Below are 18,550 nucleotides of genomic sequence, written 5' to 3'. Positions count from 1 at the left end.
CTAAAAAGTTAATAATAAAAAGATGATACCTTTTAATTTTTTTCTCTGTGTTAAAACTTTTTACGGTAGTACGTCGTGTGCCCGCTAGGTGGCTCCGCGTATAGTTGGCCTAATGAACGCTCATACAAAGAGGGCTTAAATTAACCTTTGAGCCCACCATTTCAAGCACCTGCGTCACATAAAATTAAGTCCAACCTCTACAACACGTGTGCGTATGAGTCTTTGTGTGTTTACCTGATAAATACGGGCGCAAAACCAGCAGAGAGTCTGGCGTGTTTATTTTAATAATGTTAACCTAATTAAGTGATTAATATGCAAAATGTGCGCAGAGATTAAAACGATGAGAGCACTGTGTTTAATTATCGAATTAATTTTTTTCGTTTTGCCACCTGGCTGGGTTGAATCGCTTGCCGACAGTTTAAGGCCAAAGTGCATATACACAGACTCGTTGACAACATTGGATAGACCTATTTTTTGTTTGCCTTCATATTTGAACTGTGATACATCACACCCATTAATCAAGAAATTTTAAAAGTGTCTGACAGGAATTATGCAGCCTTTGGCATTGATATTTATATAATGGAATCTGAAATAATTATTCTAAATAGAAAATATATTATAGTTTTACTTTATTAGCAAAAATTTGTTTCCTTGTTTCGTTTTTGGCATCTCATATTACTTAATACTTTTAGTATTAAGCATTTAAATGCAAAATACAATTTATAACCCATTTTCGATGGCTTACATAAATACTTTTTAAAGTATGGCCCAGCAAGGCATTTTTCTAAGATTGTGTAATTTATTTCCCAAGTAAACAAATAAAATACCGTTGTACAAAAGCCTGATTTATTCGTATCAAAGTGCTTGGCTGCTTCAATGATGTCAAAAGCGAAAACCCTTTTAAAAAGTTTCCGAATTTACTATGCCCCACTAACGAATTTGTGTGCGAATAATTTGAATTATATGCGGGTTGTGTAGTTGTTATTGGGATTGGTATATACATCTGAAATCTGCAATAACAATATGTACCTGAGATCAGTACCTGAAAATGTCTGTGATAATAGGTTTAGATTTGTGTGTGTCAATCAATGTGAAGTGCTTTTCAACATCCTTAAAATTAAATCAGATGCAGTTGGACTGGACGATATCAACCCTAAATTTTTAAAATTATTGCTTCATAAAATCATACAATACATAACACACATTTTTAATACTGCCATAACAACATCTACATTTCCAGACAGTTGGAAAATCGCCAAAATAGTCCCCGTCCGAAAGGCAAACAATGAATATAGGCCCATCTCTATCCTTCCCTATTTGTCCAAGGCCTTTGAAAACATAATGGCAGCCCAAATTAATTTGTTTATGCAAGAAAATGATTTACTAAACCATATGCAATCCGGATTCCGGAAAAATCGTAGTTGCACTTCAGCTATCATAAAAATTTCAAATGATATACGTGACTATGCTGACAAATCCTTTGTGACCTTCCTTGTACTCCTTGACTATAGTAAAGCCTTTGACACTGTTAATCATGATGTTCTATGTGCAAAATTAAAAAATCAGTTCAATTTTTCAAAAACTGCCGTTAAACTTATGTCCTCATATCTACTAAATCGTCGTCAGTCTGTTGTAATCTCAAATGTCTCGTCTTCTTTTGTATCTCTAAAACGTGGCGTGCCTCAAGGTTCTGTTCTTGGTCCGTTGCTGTTTACTCTTTATGTGAATGATCTTCCTTCTGCGTTATCAAATTGTAATGTCCATATGTACGCAGACGATGTCCAAATGTATGTGAGTCGTCCCCTACGTAGAATAGATGAGTGTGTAGATATATGTAATAGTGAACTGGTCCAAATAAGCAACTGGGCAAAAGATAACGGGCTAGGTCTTAATCCGGCAAAATCCAAGTGTCTCATAATTTACAAAACGAAAATTAGCATTAACTCCATCCAGCCCTTAGTTTTAAACAGCATACCTATTGAATACGTTGAAAAAGCCACAAACTTGGGCTTTGTTTTTAACAGTACGCTGACCTGGAGTGATCACATTAACGCAGCTGTAGGGAAAACGTATGGATTACTCAGAGCAATTTACCAGGTTAGAAATTATTTACCCACAAACATACGTCTGTTGCTTGCCAAATCGTGTCTGATCCCAGCACTTTTTTATGGGATTGAAGTTTTTGCAAACAGTGATTCAATCAGCCAGCACAAAATTAAAGTGGCCTATAATAGCATTGCGAGATTCGTATTTAATCTGCATCGATTTGATCACGTCACAGGATTTGCTTACAAAATATTTGAACTGCACTCGGCAGACTGGATGAAAATGAGAGTGTTAGTATACCTACATAAAATAATTATTACTAAACAACCAAGCTACCTCTTTGAAACGCTTAGATTTGCCAATTCGCTCAGATCAAAAACTATCATTCAAATAAGGCATAGATCCCTGCTTTCTGACCGGCAATTCTTTATTCATGCAATAAGGTCATGGAACCAACTACCAAACTGTATTCAAAATATTAGTAGTGCAGCGCAGTTTAAGGCAAAATTAATTTCTCATTTCCAAGCAGCTAACAGGACATAAAATAAACATAGCGACCCTAGCTTTAGATTAAATATAAGTATAATTACAATTTGTGAACTAGAGTTAAGTCAATTATTAACACAAAGTTAACTTGTCATGTGTGACTAGCGCATTAAATTATAAGTATTATACTTGTAGCGTTAGGAAGAAGATATAAATAAATAAATTAAATAAATATAAATAGGTATACATGTACAAGGTATATGTGAGTGCTTTGAAAATGCTTCTTGATAAAACTACTCAGGTATTGAGGGACATATAAATATTACTTCAGCCAATAATTTGCTATTTATGGAGTTATAGTCGACTGCTCATCTTGTGTTTCAGATACAGGATCATCTTTTCTGGCTCTATTATCTTGGCATTATTAAGAAAAGAGTCAAATTTGCATCATCACAATTGAACATCTGCTGCCTTTGCATTTAACACTCCATTTCACTTATCCACTTGAGAATGCGATTTACCAAACTGGGCCCAAAAGCCTGAAAATTATTTACGAAGCGTCACTCCCGAAAAAAGTAGGCAAGGCAGAAGTTTTTTAGCATAAGCCTTCGTCCGACAGTCTTACGACACTAAAAGCTACTCAACGTTTGCCTCCTTTTTCCTGCTTTCAAGGAGCTAATTGATGAAAGCTCCAAATGGTCGTGTAACGACAGTAAAAAGAGCAAAAAAAAAAGAAAATCACACGGAACATTTTCTCTCGTCTCCTATAAAGTGCAAAATTAAAGGTACTGCTAAACGGCAAGCATTTATAAGAAGGGGCGAAAAGGCGAAAGTCCTTGGACTGGGATGGCTTTGGAAATTAGAATTAATATTTTTCCGCTGAGTTTACACAATTTCAAGTTGGCTGGCGCGAAAAATGCATGCCCTGGTCAACATCCCACCAACGCTGTTGTTGCCATGCTGCGTGTTTCGCACCCCTTTTATAGCCTTTCTATGGGTATCGCAGTTTTTGCAACTTTTATAATCTCAATAAATCATTTTTGATTTAATTCGGAATGCAAATCAGATTTGAGTACCTATTATTACCCATTTTAAATTTTTATTGGCTAACAATAATGTACATAATTTCTTAATAGTTCCGAAAGCGAAAAAAATCCTCTTTTTAAAATAACATGCTGTAGTTTTGGGCCTAAGATTAAACTGCAAGGGTATCTAAAGCTTCGGTCCTGGAAATCCTGTTCCCCTTTGTTGTGACTGTGTTTGTGTGCAGGTGAGAAAGGAAGGAATCTTGTGCTGAGCCAGCGTGCTGCAGTGGTGCATTCGTGGCTGCTCCAGATGCAGCTGCTGCGGCACTGATAATAAATTCATGATGAAGTGTAATTTATACACTTCATATGCGGCCAGCTCCTTTCTACCCTTTTGCGTCGTTTTTTTATTTTTCTTTTAGCTGAGCTTGACAGAGGTCTGACCCAAAGAACGAAAAAGTTTCCTCAAGGCTCGGCAGCCATGCATTAAACCTTGAAATGTTTGCGGCCCAGAATTCGCTTAAAACTAATTACGAATGCCGCCCAGCCCCGAAGGAAATCCGCGGGCAGCTGGCTGAAATTTCATTTCAAATTAATCTAATTTTTTGAGGCTACACTTTTTCACTTGGTTTTGGCTCTGAGAATTCCATCTAATGAGAAATGCTGATTTTGCACTTCGCCTGACGTTGCATACAAATGAGGGACCAAGGCGGTCGAGAAGTGGTCTTGGCATATGATTTTCCTGGATATGGCTTGCATAATTGCATAATTAGTGGTTAGGTGTTATGTAAATGGTGCTGGAACGTTGATTGGCTACGCACAAGAAACTGACCTCCTAATTACTCAATGGCAGCTAATTGGAGAGGCAAAACGCGATAGATTCGATACCTGGCTTAATTAATGACTTTTCGATGAACTTTGAGTGGCCGTCCCTCCTATAGAAACTCGAATTATGATTTGTATGTTGGTTAAGCAATATACATATACATAAATCTCAATCATGATCATTAATCTACATTTGAGATTACTCTCTAATGAACATGCGTGGGTAGTTCTTAACACCCATTTAAATATTCTTGCACACCTTCGTGTCGTTCCCATGCCACTTACCCACGTCGACAGACCTCAAATGAACTCAACTGGACTGTCTAACTATTTGCCTGGATGTCCATCTGTTTACCTTTATGACTATATGCATTTGATATTAGCCAAGCTGTTGGTCACTTAGTTTCTAGCTCTTCTGAGCAGCTCTTTAGCACCTCAAAGGCGTTTGTGTTTGCCAAGTAGAGAGTAAATATTGTGCATATATATTTATGTACATAAATCGGAATACACATAGTCCAGCTTAAATGTGCATGTGGAATACTGTAGTTGAATCAGTGAGCCTTAAAAACCCAGCAGATAAAAACGAAAATGCAGGTTATTTGCATAGAATAATGTTATAATTGGCCCAAATCGATTTAGCCATCATGCACAAAGCTCAACAGGACAAAACAAATTTTATTAAATCTTTTGAACTTATTTGCTAAGGAAAAAAGATAGAATTATGGATTTATTTATTGATACATACAGATTTGAAAACCCAAAGATAAAAGTTATCGAGTTGAAGCTCAGTACACCCAAAACAAAAATGTAAAGTATAAACTCTCTTAGCCTTATGATAAAAATATACTAAAAGTGTTATTGATCTAATATTAAATAACATATCTGCATTTTATACTCAGAAGTATTATAAAGCTTATATTTTATAGGTTCCTTTTTATTTTCTATTTAATACTCATCTTATTAATGACTCAATAATGTAGAATTCGAGTAACATTAGTTAGTTTCTATAATTATTAAAACAACACAAACAACATTAAAATTTTAATTTTAATTTTTTAAAATCTTTTTTTTCGCAGTGTTGCCCGACAAAGTAGTACCTTTAAGTAGGGCCATCATACCCAGCGATCGTCGCAGTTGTGATCTCACCTTCAAGAAGAGCACACGTACCTTCAACAGAGATTCTTTTCGTGCCCCCTTAGAACTGGTTTCAATTGGTAAAATGCTGCTGATATCGCTTACACTGATGGCTTTCGGCCTGGCCCAAACGATGCCCATCGAAGATGCCGAAACGCCGGCGACCAGCGAAGCGCCCGATTCGGGGCGAGTGGTCTTCGATCAGCGACAGACGGGCAGATTCAACATCCACGTGAGCATCAAGGATGTGGCCATCATCGAGGTGGGCCAGAATGGGTTAGCTGAGGTGAGTGTGAGTGTGACTGTGAGGGGCTCAAGAACCAGTTAACCAATATGCAGCTAACGAGTTGCCAGCGAGCTAAAAATAACATGGGATCTCTCAATTAGGAGACGTATAACGATGAGGAGGACTACTACTATGATGACAGTGCGTTGACCGTCAAACCGATTAAGTTAACCACAGAGGCAAGCAGCAGCAGTAGCACCACGACCCCCACCACAACGAGCACCACATCGATGGCAGCGCCGCCAGAGAGCACTGTATCTACAGTGGCCACCGCAAGCGATGCAAAACAAAATTCCAGCTTTAGCTCTAATCTTTTGGCCGACATTGCGGCCAGTTTATCATCGAAGCCCAAGTCCAGGCTAAACAATCTGATGATCGTGGAGACGCCAATTGGTGGGACGACTAAGCCCCAGCACCACCACCCACTGCATGGTCGATCCAAGGATATACCCATTATGGCCGCCGCAGCTGCTGCAGCTTCAATTACACCGCCCACTTTGCCCGAGAGCATCGAGTACACCCCGCCCAAAGGTCACAACTCGCCCATTTTCAAGGTGAAGGTTCAACGATCCTCGATGCCGGCCACCAAGAAGCCCGCCCGCTGCAGAAATCATCAGGTGCGCGATGCCCAGGGCAAGTGCTCCGACTCGATCTAGTAAGCCAAGAGATATATAAAATCACCACTAAGCCGCTTACCAATCATCAAACTCTCTCCCCTTCTTTTTCCCTTCTCTTCGATAGCAGAAAGCTGTACAGCATGCTGATGGGAATGAATTTCCCCTTTTTGGCAACGGCCAATGCGGAAAGTGCCTGATGACTTAACACTTTAATTTCGATATAGTTTACTCAGACATAGAGTTTAAGTGCCTCTAATTGAATCTTATCCATTGGCGTGAAATACATTGACTGAAAAAAAAGTATTGACAAAAGTTTATTTACTAATAATTTTTTACTCTCCTATAAAAACTGGGTTTTGTTTGTTAATTTAAAACGATTCTAAAATAGATTTAACAATTTTTTTTCCATTTAAAAATTTTTTTGAGGTTAATAAAAATAATGGAGACTAATTTTAAGTTATTACTATGATATACAAACTTTATTCTTAACTGGTAGATTTGTTCTATTTCGCTGTTGTCTTAAGCTTTTCCTCGATTTCCCAATAAAATACTGCTTTATAAATAGATATTTTTCCACTTTGACTGAAAGGCAGTTGAATTTAAACTTTCACTTAATTGAAATCCAATTTCCGTTTGACTTTAAAACCCTTTCAATGTTGGCTGTCAGTGGGAATTTTAATTTATACAAGTTAACCCGATGTTTTTCTGTAAATTGAGAATTTCAGTTGATGAATTGCGTTTAATTGGTTAATGGAGAAATGAATTGGATTCCAATTTCATATATGCTGGCTCTCTTTTTCCTTTGATATTACTGGAGTCCCAGGCGTAAGCCCATTTTTCACCTTATATTACCAGGTTTTTATTACTGCCATATGCAACACATGTGCACAGATTTTGCTTTATCAATTTGAGTTTGTAATTTCCGCATGCGCTTAAAATGCAATTGCAGCAGAAAGAGCATTGTTTCCCCAGTGTGTGTGTGGGTGGGTGGTTGGGTGCTTATGAGGGTACATCTGTGTGCGAAGGCTGCTTAATTGCAACTGTTGCGTGTGCGGCAAATCTTTGGGGCCGCACTGTGCACATGCCGTGCTCTAATTAAATTAATTGCTTAATTTTAAGTTAATTTGCCACATGTGGCAAGTTGTCCTCGTGACCAGACAAAGGCTGCCCACGTGTCCTGGATCCGTGAGTTCATCCTGCAGATGCTCCATATCTCACGGATTGCCCACAAACCGGTCAGCTATATTCCCACCACAACTGCATTATGCCGATGTCCTTGTGCATGGCTTTAATCGAGTTCAAACTGAAAGCACGACAAGGCTTATACATGAGATTTCAGTTAGCTAAGAGTGCATATCTCCATATTGGCTTGTATGTTGGTTACCATAGAGCTGTCGCATAGTCAATAGGTTCCACAAAGCTCTAAATCACGTTGACATTTATGATTATTCATTAATGATAACGTTCTAAATTTATAACATAATCACTTTAACTTTTGTCAGGCAGAATAATGCTCTATGCGTATAATTCGAATTACTAAAGTTGTTTCCACTATTTATTTTTTTGTAGTTGCAATGATGCATATGATTTGCTTTTTCTGTTCAATAAAAATAATTGATTTAGTTTTTTCTCATTTTTTAAAATTTCTTTATTAATGTCTAATTTTATAAAGCACATTTCGCGTTCTTCACGAATTGGGACTAACATAACTTATTTTTTATTATTTATATTTTTTAAGACATTACCGAAAATATTTTTTACCAATTAATGGATTATTTTAAATAATATACGTTTGCTAAATGTAAACCTTGCTTATCCAATCTCTTACATTTATTTTCCGGCCACGACGACAACTTATGCAATTGAGAAAAGCCCCATCCGGAGCAACTTTGTGCCGGAATCTTTTTGGCAAAGTTGGCTCGCACTAATTACCTACATTAGGCCACCTGCACAGACTCGGCACACTCAATTAGCAACTGTAACCTGCAATTTCTATGCAGGCCAAGTGAGTCTTGGCCAGCAGCAGCAGCCGGTTAGCTCAAGTCCGCAACTTTGTCGTTTTCGTTGTTCGCTGCATTATTTATGCCACCCCTTGACCTTTCGCCTCGATGTCGCTGTTCGAGGAGCGTAAATTTCGCCGGGCCTTTAAATGCGATCTTTTGTCAAATTAAAGCGGAGCTAAGTAAGCCAGAGACAGGAGAGCGGAAGCAGGACCTCCCGAAAACGCGACAACTTTCCCAACCGGAAGTTTAGCAGACGCCCGACTACAAAAGCAGCGAAAGTGTGCGCTGAATTGGTTGTTCAGCTATAACGGATGCGGGGCGCCATCTTGCAGTTGTTCACAAACATGGCGGCAAAAGCCCAGAGCCAAAAAGCCACCCCCTCACTCCGCAACCCAAAAAACCCATTCCAGCTATTCTGGCGCAACAATTGCATTTTATTTATTGCATAAATACGACGCGTTTATGCGTCGGAAAGTGGATAGCAACAACAGCAGAAAAAAGGAACAAAAAATGGGAAACAAGTAAGGGTGTCCAGAACCAGAAATAGAACGATTCTTCCTTTCGGAAAACCCAACCCCCGCAGTCCAGCATAATAATTACACTCGCTATCAGCGCCGACACTGCACAATGAAAAACTGCATTGGCACGCAACCTGTTGTTGGCTTCCTGCTCCGATTGCCAACTCACTAAGCACACGAAGAAAAATATCGAAACTAACAAGAAAAGTTAGTAAATAAAACATAACAAATAATAAAATAAATGACACACAAGGAATTAATGCTCAAGGACTTAAATAATTCTAAGAATTCCTTATTATCCTTATTGTATTATTTTAAAATATATTATTTCAAGAAGAATACAATTTCCCATTGGCTATAGAGGCGGTTTGGGAATTTCAGGTTTTTAGAAATTGTAAGTAAGCTTTTTAAAAAGATTTCCAATCAACTGTAAGCAATTACTCATTGGAAAATTGAACATTTTCTTCCAGTGCATCTACAGATTCAGCTTCCCAGGTCCAGCTAAACACTGGCTACAAGGGCAGACGCCTGAGCACACTGTCCAGGAAGAGGTCCCTTCTTTAACAGGTCCTAACTATGCAAAGCCATAAAACGCAAGTGTCGCACGGATTATTCACGGACGGGGAATGATGATGAAGCGGCCAGCGGGCTGGCAGTGACAGGTAAACGGATAGAAAGGAAACGGAAGAACAAGGAGGGAAGAGGAGAAGCCGGGCGAGAAAAGAGATTCTTAAGGATAGGATTTAAAAGTGGAGAAGATTACTTAAGGGTAATTTGGAATCTTTTCTTGCAATACAACTCTTAAATCTGATAAAAATACCCAAGAGACAAGGCATTAGACTCTTATAATCATAGAACGTTGTTTATTTCCTTTATTAATAGGATAATAAAAAACAAACTAATAGAAATTTTGCTTAGAAAATTTCAGAATTTCTTTACTGAATCGCCAACGTCATCGGGAAGCGATTTTTCGGTCTTATTTTGTATCTTCGTTTTATACCAATCCTTCACATAGTCGATGTTGATCTGGGCAACTCCGACCAGATAAGAGACACAGTCGACATCGCTGTCCAAAGCCAGAATCTCACGGTAAAGGGAGCTCATCTTAACGCTGTAACGTTCCAGGGCCTCGGGCACATTGTATTCACCAGAATCTGTCTCGTCTAGAAAATGCAATTTTACTTTCTCATGGTTGGTCACAAAACGATTTTCAGCCCCGGGCTTTTTGATCTCCGCATCCAATTCCATAACGTCCGTCTTAACCTTTTGCATAGTGGCCGTCTTCAACTGGAGTCGCTCCTTCAGGATTTTAAGAACATTCCGGCATTGCTGTGCTTTTGCTTCCAGGCCATCGGTCAATTTATTGATATCGCCATTGAAGTTTTTGGGATCGGACATGAACTCGCCTATATCCTTGATGTGACGCACGTCGGGCAGTCTTAGGTCCAGTGGACCGCTCTTACTGCTGATTAAGTCAGTAAAGTCGACCAATTCATCGTTATTCATTTTAGCAAATTGGTGTTATTGTTGTATGTTCAAAAAAATATGCAATCAAGATGTCAGACGTCCTGCCAACAAGAGTATTTTCAATGACTACTTTATTTTAGACTTTTTTCGTTTTCTATTACTTAACTTAATAAAATTGCTAGATTTAAAAAGGCTCCTTTCGCTTTTGTTTGATCGCTTAATTTGCTTGTTTTAATTTAAAAATGAAATGTATATTTTCCTTTTTTTTTAGTTTATCACAACTCAGTGCCTTTTCCATCCTATTTCATCAGACATCGCTGACTGGAAACTATGACTTTCTATGGATTCGCTTTCACCTTATTTGTTCAACCCATTTCATGCATTTCTTTTTTATTTTGGTGCGCTTTTTTGCGAATTTGATATGAACTAAAAGTCAATTTATACACTTGACTTAATTTGATTTCAACCTTCAAATAATCCAATTGAGTTTTTTGGGCGGTTGCACTTCACGAGATGCTATATATATTTTTTTTTAGGTTCTCGATTGTACAGAGGTAGCATAAATGGTGGTTAAATTTAAACATTTAAGTCAACTTTTTTGTTAATAATTTTTATTACTGTTTGTGCAGAAATGTGGATAAGGTGGAGGGTAAATAAGCAGTTTTTTTTTTTAATTCTTAGAAATCTTACCTTAATATTTAATAAGTTCAAAACACGTCCTTGTATCTTTGAATAGTATTACTCATACGCAGTGAGCACCGGCCCCCATAGATTTAAATTCGAGAAATTCACTAGCCACCGAGCTTCGAGAGGAGCTGCCGCAATCTCAACTGCCTCATTGTTAACCCGCACTCAATTTCGATTCCCAATATGCTCCACATAACCGAGAGTAGGGCCCGATTCTCTATGCCGGTAATCGTACGTGTGGAAAAGACGTCAGCACTGATTGCTGCATAAATGATTGAGCATGTGTGGCTGTGTGCGCCTGTCTTTCAATCCTCGTAAGTGAGAGTGTATGAGTGTGGGGGCGGGGCGGGGTCTGGAATGACTTGCCACAGACGAATCCCACTTACTATCAGCATTCCTCCATGCAACAGGACCAGCATCTCAGCCGAGATGGGATGGGGTTGCATTATATGAAAATTGATGGAAAATGCCAAAATATTTAAATCTAATTTTGTCCCGAAATGACAGGCAGCCAGCAGTCGCAGAAGCCACAGGCACTGCATTTGATTTTGATTTCAGTCCAGTTCTGACAGCGAATTTGGCGACTCTCGCCCTGGGAAGCATTTAAATATTCAATACAATTATATTTTTAAATACATAGCCTGGGAAGAGGAAAGAAAAAATGACGATGCCGTGTCAAATGAAAAACTCTTGCCAGCAAATGAAACTTTATTCAGAAAGAGAGAGAAAATAAAGAAAGCCTTTCAATTGGATTTCTACTTTTGGTGTAGTTTTTCATTCGCGCAGATCAAGTTTATTTTAATTTAAAATTGCTTTGAATATGAAGTGCACAATATTCTTTGAAAAAAAAATTATATTTTTGTATAAAAAAACAAACAAGCAATAAAATAAAGACTTTAAATTGCTTGTCATTTTTATGACACCTATTTATGTGATTATTTAATTGACGATAAATCGTTTCAATTTATGCAGGATTGAGCCAAAAATTAAATTAAATGTTATAGATTTTATTGCAAAGTATTGAGTCATGTTTACGGTTTGATAACACTATGCTACATTGTTAAGTTTGGATTTTTAAATTTCTTATCGAGATGATGAATTTATTTGGAATATTTTGTAATTGGATACAATATACAACCCGTATGGTGTTTTTTTTTTTACATTTTAAATAAAAAGTTATAAATTTTTAAAAATATTGTTTTACTTAAAATCTTTAACTGGCTCTAATACTCAAACGAGATCTTATTTTATAATCGATCCGTATTGTAGATACATTTTCCCTGTTGCACTGTGTATATATGTTGCATTTATTATAGTGATGTGTTAACCTCAAGATAATATTCATTAATATAAGCATACATTACAGTTGACGGGACTATGTTTCAGATTGCAGAACCTGAACTTGCTGACCTTGCTGACCTTGCTGACCTTGCTGACCTTGCTGACCTTTCCTCAAATTATAATCAACTTTAAACATTATCTACGAATTTAAAAGACCAGTGTTACTGTTCTGCCAAATTGATAGGAAATGTGTTCATCGTTTGTCGCTATCCATTTCCTTATATTTGCTTCCTGACGCGCTTAAACAGAACTCAAAATAAAATTTAAATACCGGCAAATTGTGTGCCTTGGCACCTGTCTTCCCATCCGCCCAGGACCACCATGGCCCCCACAAAACCCCCCTCCCCCCCTTTGGCCCAGCCAACAGTCCAACAATCCAGCGTCATTCGCATTTGCTATTTCCGTTTTGCACGGCCGTGTTGCTGTGTTGGCATTTCATTTAGCGCACAACTTCACATTTGCTTCAGCCGTTGTCTTTCTGCTGCCTTTTCCCATCGCTTGCAATTGCCATTTCCGCTTCCTGAAATTTGCCATTCGTTACACACAGAAGAACACAGCGCAGACACAGGCACAGACACAGACACACACGTGCAAAAAGGACTAAAAGGACTCTCTCTCTCTCTCTCTGAAACCGAAACTTAAACAGAAACAGAGACAGAAGCAGAAAGCCGCTCCCCGCATGCACCGACATTTTCATTTCCATGCTTGGGCGCATCGCACCGAATCAATTATTCATCATCATCGATTAAGTAAGGGGGCTTTCGCCCCCAAAACGGCCAACAGCGAACAGCCCATTCGCCATCCGCCTCTGCCCTTCCGCCCTGTCACACTTTTATTGTTATGATTTCTGCCGTCTGTAATGGGCACACTTGAAGGACTCCAGCGACCAGGAGGAGCAGAAAGCAGGAGGCAGAAGGCAGCAGGATAAGGACAATGGGCGGACACTCCCGCTCGCTGGCTGCTCCATTTCGCGTGAATTTTACCCTCATTTTCCCGGCTTTTCGTGCGCTGTAATTGGTATTCGTTATGGGGTATCTAATATTTCGGTTACTCAAGTTTCTGGATCTACATAAGATTGTAAATAATTTTGAGGTGGCCAAATATAGCCGGAATATAAAAAAATATTTCAAATATTTAAGGTTATTTAGATGCTTCGAATGAAAAGAATTCCAAATCCTTGAAGACTGTACTATATGGTAAACAAAAAATAAAACTTAGCCAATCAATAAATGTCCATAGTACATTTCGTCCCTAAATTATTATTCTATTAATATCAATATTAGTTTTAATCATCTACGAAAATTAATCTATCCCTTTTATTTATATCTTCTTTAAAAACTCCATAGTACAAATTTGTTCAACCGTTTTAAAATAAAAAGAATAAAAGGTAGAATCACAGTTGAGACACAAACTCTTACATTCCTTTTTTTGGCATTTTAATGAGAATCACTGGGACTTGGGCTGAAACTAAAAGCTGAGACTCGTACACACACTCAGGGAAATGCCCACATATGTTATGCTGACATATCAATACGGAGGAGTGGAGTGCCCTGTATATATATCTACACAAACATTACAATACATTGACAGAGGAGATGGGTCGGAAAACAGACCGACATGTGTAGAGCTGGCCATTTCCCTGCCCTCTCATCATGCCGCTGTGCCCTGCTCCTTGCGCTTATTTTCGCCATTATCCATTAAATATTTATGAAAATTGCTTTTGCTGCAGTTTTATTCACTTTCCTGCTTCACTTTGCATGCGTCGCGCGGGGCAATCCCCCACGGATCCGAAAACTGAATGGCAGAAAAGAGAGGGGCCAGTGAAACAATAAAGCTTAAGATTTCAATTTCCTTACGGCTTAAAGCTGACTCTTGGTCCTCCGCGCAACGTCTCTCTTTCCTCCTTGTGTGTGCTTTTCCCGGCACATAAATCCTGGCAAGACATGTGCCTAGATAATCCAACATTATGAAAATGCCGAGCCACAATAAATATGCGCATCAATGGCGCCATTTTTAATAGCCAAATGTTAAACGAGCTGCAAGGCTCTCTATAATGAAATATGGCCGTTGTGATGCGATATGCTTGTAGGTCCTCTGATATAATCTTAATACTCAAGACTGGCTTTAACAATCTCTTCTTACTAACAGGTCAATCATTTCAAAATTAAGTTAAATTTAATAAACAAGCGGAAATTTGGTCGCTCAATGTTTTATAATAAAAATAGGGCGCACTAAAATATTGTCAATTTTTATCACAAATTAATTATTTCTGTATTTTCCGTCTTAATATTTTTCGAAGTAGTTATTTGCAAAATGTAATTAAATTAAGTTAAGCATCAAGCTATATAGGGAGAGTGGGGGAATTTCGTCACAGGGGCAATTTCGTCACCTGCAATATCTCGGAATCCATAAGTCGTAAAAATATATAATTTTTTTGTTTTAGTCCTTCAAGACGGCCAGACACAACCAATGCATTTGTTTTGCACAGAAGGCCAAGATAATTAAGCTATAATATTAAATGTGTTTTAACAGTTCAAAAGCTACATTTAGTTCTCGACGAAATTTTTTCTGTATGCCACAATTCAAAAGGAATAAGATACACGATTTTTTATATAATACACAGTGCTATAATGTGCATTTCTGCGTCAGTGATTTTTAACTTCGCGCCTAATTTCGCAAGAAAAATAATTATTTCTAAAAAAGTACGGTCTGGGGAAATTTCGCCACCGTACGCTAAGGGTAAATTCGCACCTATTTTAAATACATATTTTTATATTTGACGAGCTGGCTAACGAGCAGACTACCAGCAGCAGCAACAAATATAGGACGTCAACAAAAATGGTACGCTTGATCAGTGTAGCATATTTTTAGGCGTTAAACTCCCTACATTTTTCTGGTGACGAAATTTCCCCAGTTGTGTGGTGATTTTACCCCCCTGTGTGGTGAGATTGCCCCAGTATATTGGTTTTACATTTTATTTTTTTATAAATCACCAAGCTAATTAAAAAAATAGGGGAATGTCACATTTTAAAGCTTGGTGCTAACCGCATTCAACAATAAAAATAGAAATATGATAACGTGTCTCAAGATGGACAAAAAATAGCTTTGAAAAAATGCTGACGAAATTCCCCCACTCTCCCCTACATATTGACGTTTTTCTTTTGGTTTAGTGTTTTGGTTTTATTGCTTGCGGAGTACTGCTCAGTCAGCAACCGGATGGTGCTGGGCTTAAGGATAAGCAACACAAAAATGATAATGCCAAAACCCGAATGAATGTATTTTTATATGTAGAATACCAAATGATCAAACCCTTGGTGCTCCACGATGCAGGAAATAATATCCAGTATCCATGAAAGACCCATTACGGCAGAGAGTCGCAAAAACATTAGATATCTGTAATCGGAAATCCCCTTATTTATTTCTATTTCATGTTACCGAAATTTTAAATAAATGGAGCTTACGTCTGAAAGTCGACTTGCAGACAGGTGGGCGTTATCTCCTCCGTTCGTGTGAACTTTTTCAGTTGGCTCTTTACTTTCCAAATATGAATTGCCGTCAGGATGAACATAATAATGTTAAGGGTCCCCAGGATCAGTAGAGGCCCATATAAATAGATCCAGGCTGACCAAATGTCAACTATAAGTGCAAGTAAATAGTTGTTATACATTGGACACCATGAAAATAGCTTCAAACCCACTTCGCATCCCATTGAATGTGCGGGGATCCTTATCCCAATACAGATTCATCAAAAAGATGACTCCAGTTGGTATAGCAGCAGCTCCGCAGACAATTGCGCTGTATGCAATAAAGTGAAGACGGTCATCCTTACAATCTACATTAACCGACGTAATGATTTTTGTCCATATGTAATGGCAACTGGCACATCGCCAGAATTATAAGAAATGTGGAAGAAATAGAAACTGTAGCCTGGAAAGGATCATACAAGCACAAATGGCTTGATGAAATCAATGGAATCAGCAGCCAAATAAGATATTGCATGAAAATACTGAACAGGCTACACAAAATTAACTTGCCGAGGGTATTACGAAGTTTCGTGACGTAAGGGTAAACTGCTATAGTGAGGATATAGCATACCAATGATGCTATTATAACTACTGTAAGATTGAATAAAGATTTAAAAGGCTAAAGGGGAAGATTAAATGGCAATGGCCTTACTAACGGAGACCTCGAAATCCAATATTTTTAGGCGCCTATGGCGAACAATCCAAATTGATTTTTGGAAGTCCGCACTAAACTTATAGGGATAGAGGCAGTAAGTAGAGCTTGAAAATTATCGATGTCAGTATCGATATTATCGATACTTCTGATATTTTTCAAACATCGATGTTTATCTATAATATCGATGTTTTTCTGACGTTTTGTTAGAGAGAAAGCAACAGATTTCACTCTTTAATTTTGATGACCAAAATAACTTTAAATACAAAACAAGAGAGAACGCTATAATCGAGTGCCTCGACTATTAGATACCCGTTACTCAGCTAAACAACTTAATAGAAATATGCCTCCTTTTTTGTTTTTCGAAGCTGGAATTAGCTCCCGTTTTTTACCCAGGGAACTCCACGTGGAGGCCTTCTAAAACTTTCAATTCTGCCTAGCACATCTTCCGTCTCTCTCTAGCGCAGGTGAATGCACTTGTGAAAAACGAATACGAGCAAAAAGAGACAAAATGCGCGCCCTTTTCAAATAATTTAAAATTTGCAATAACATATTGTGAATTAGTGTGACCACAGAAAAAAAGGACAAAAAGTTCAAATTAACCATCTGAATAGATGGCGCTATTGTATATTGAATTGAGCCATCTACCCCAAGATATTGGTACTACTGGCCATGAAAGGCGGAAATGTAGGCGCTAGACAGGTTTAAGCGTTAAATGGGTTTTGCGGGCGTTAGAGTGGGCGTGGCAAACTTTTACTTGGCCAATCGATATGTATTGACGAAACAAATACATATCAGTTACTATTTTCATAATAGCTTCAAAACTGTGGGCGATAGAGAGGGCTAGTGGGCGTTAGAGGGGGCGTGGCACCTTTTTGAAATAAACTTGCGCTGCGTAGGAACTCCCAGAATCTGCATGCAAAATGCCAATCTTCTAGCTTTTATAGTTTCCGAGATCTCAGCGTTCATACGGACAGACGGACAGACAGACAGACGGACAGACGGACAGACGGACATGGCTAGATCGACTCGGCTAGTGATCCTGATCAAGAATATATATACTTTATGGGGTCGGAAACGCTTCCTTCTACCTGTTACATACTTTTGCACGAATACAATATACCCTTTTACTCTACGAGTAACGGGTATAATCACTTAAAGTAGGGACAAATTACCATACAAGAACCGCGAGTTCTTGGTATTTTATTCTTCTTTGGTCCCATAGATATTATGAAATACTTAAAAGTAGGCGAAAAGGGCATAGGTTATGGCAAAAAATGGAAAATAAAAGAACCGCGAGTTCTTGGGAAGAGGAGGAACTTTGGTTTTTTTAGTACCAAAACCAAAGTCTTGGTTGCAGCTCCCGACCTTCTGTCCGCTATTAAAAAATCTCAAGAAACCGCGAATTCATAGCCTTTGATAAGAATGGGTCGCTTTTCGAAGATCGTTTGAGCGATTTGGACTCAAGGATCCAAAAAAAAACAACAGCGAATTCTTCAGAGGAGGAATTTTTACTTCTTTATGGTATAGTATCAATTAAAGTTGGGGAAAATAACCATAGGTTGTGGCATAAAATCGAAAATGAAAGAACAGCGATATTATCGATGCGATAATGATAAAGTATCGAAAATATCGATACTGCCATTTATCGATAATTTTCAAGCTCTAGCAGTAAGACTTGTTTCCAAAGGTTTCGTTTTTGTTGTGTAAAAATATGGTTCCATTCTAAAAAGTTTTTATGAGATTGGTAAACACATATGCCAATTCGATAGGCAAACCTTGAACAATGTATACTCGTCTCCCTTTAGGCGTATCAACTCGTCGCCAATTCGGAACTTTTCGCTTATCACAGTGCTATCGTTTAGATAATATCGAGCCTGCTCCGTCGATCCGCCTTCATTGGTCACGTTCAAATATATATATGTTTTGGGGAACATTG

At 38.2% G+C, this 18,550-nt stretch overlaps 2 protein-coding genes across 2 annotated transcripts; one reads left to right on the top strand and one right to left on the bottom strand.

The window, feature by feature from the left end:
• Positions 1 to 5,529: 5,529 nt before the first annotated feature.
• LOC108060450 (uncharacterized) lies at positions 5,530 to 6,658 on the top strand. Its single transcript, XM_017146160.3, has 3 exons — positions 5,530 to 5,802; positions 5,904 to 6,457; positions 6,544 to 6,658. The coding sequence occupies exons 1-3, from the start codon at positions 5,602 to 5,604 to the stop codon at positions 6,614 to 6,616; spliced, it is 828 nt and encodes a 275-aa protein (XP_017001649.2). The 5' UTR covers positions 5,530 to 5,601; the 3' UTR covers positions 6,617 to 6,658.
• Positions 6,659 to 9,781: 3,123 nt separating this feature from the next.
• LOC108060454 (uncharacterized) lies at positions 9,782 to 10,534 on the bottom strand. Its single transcript, XM_017146166.3, has one exon. It carries the CDS (start codon positions 10,444 to 10,446, stop codon positions 9,865 to 9,867), a length of 582 nt encoding a protein of 193 aa, XP_017001655.2. The 5' UTR covers positions 10,447 to 10,534; the 3' UTR covers positions 9,782 to 9,864.
• Positions 10,535 to 18,550: the final 8,016 nt, after the last annotated feature.

Source organism: Drosophila takahashii, chromosome 2R, assembly GCF_030179915.1.
Source record: "Drosophila takahashii strain IR98-3 E-12201 chromosome 2R, DtakHiC1v2, whole genome shotgun sequence".
NCBI lineage: Eukaryota > Metazoa > Arthropoda > Insecta > Diptera > Drosophilidae > Drosophila > Drosophila takahashii.
Note: the sequence above shows the minus strand (reverse complement) of the source record. Positions and strands in the feature narration are given on the sequence as shown.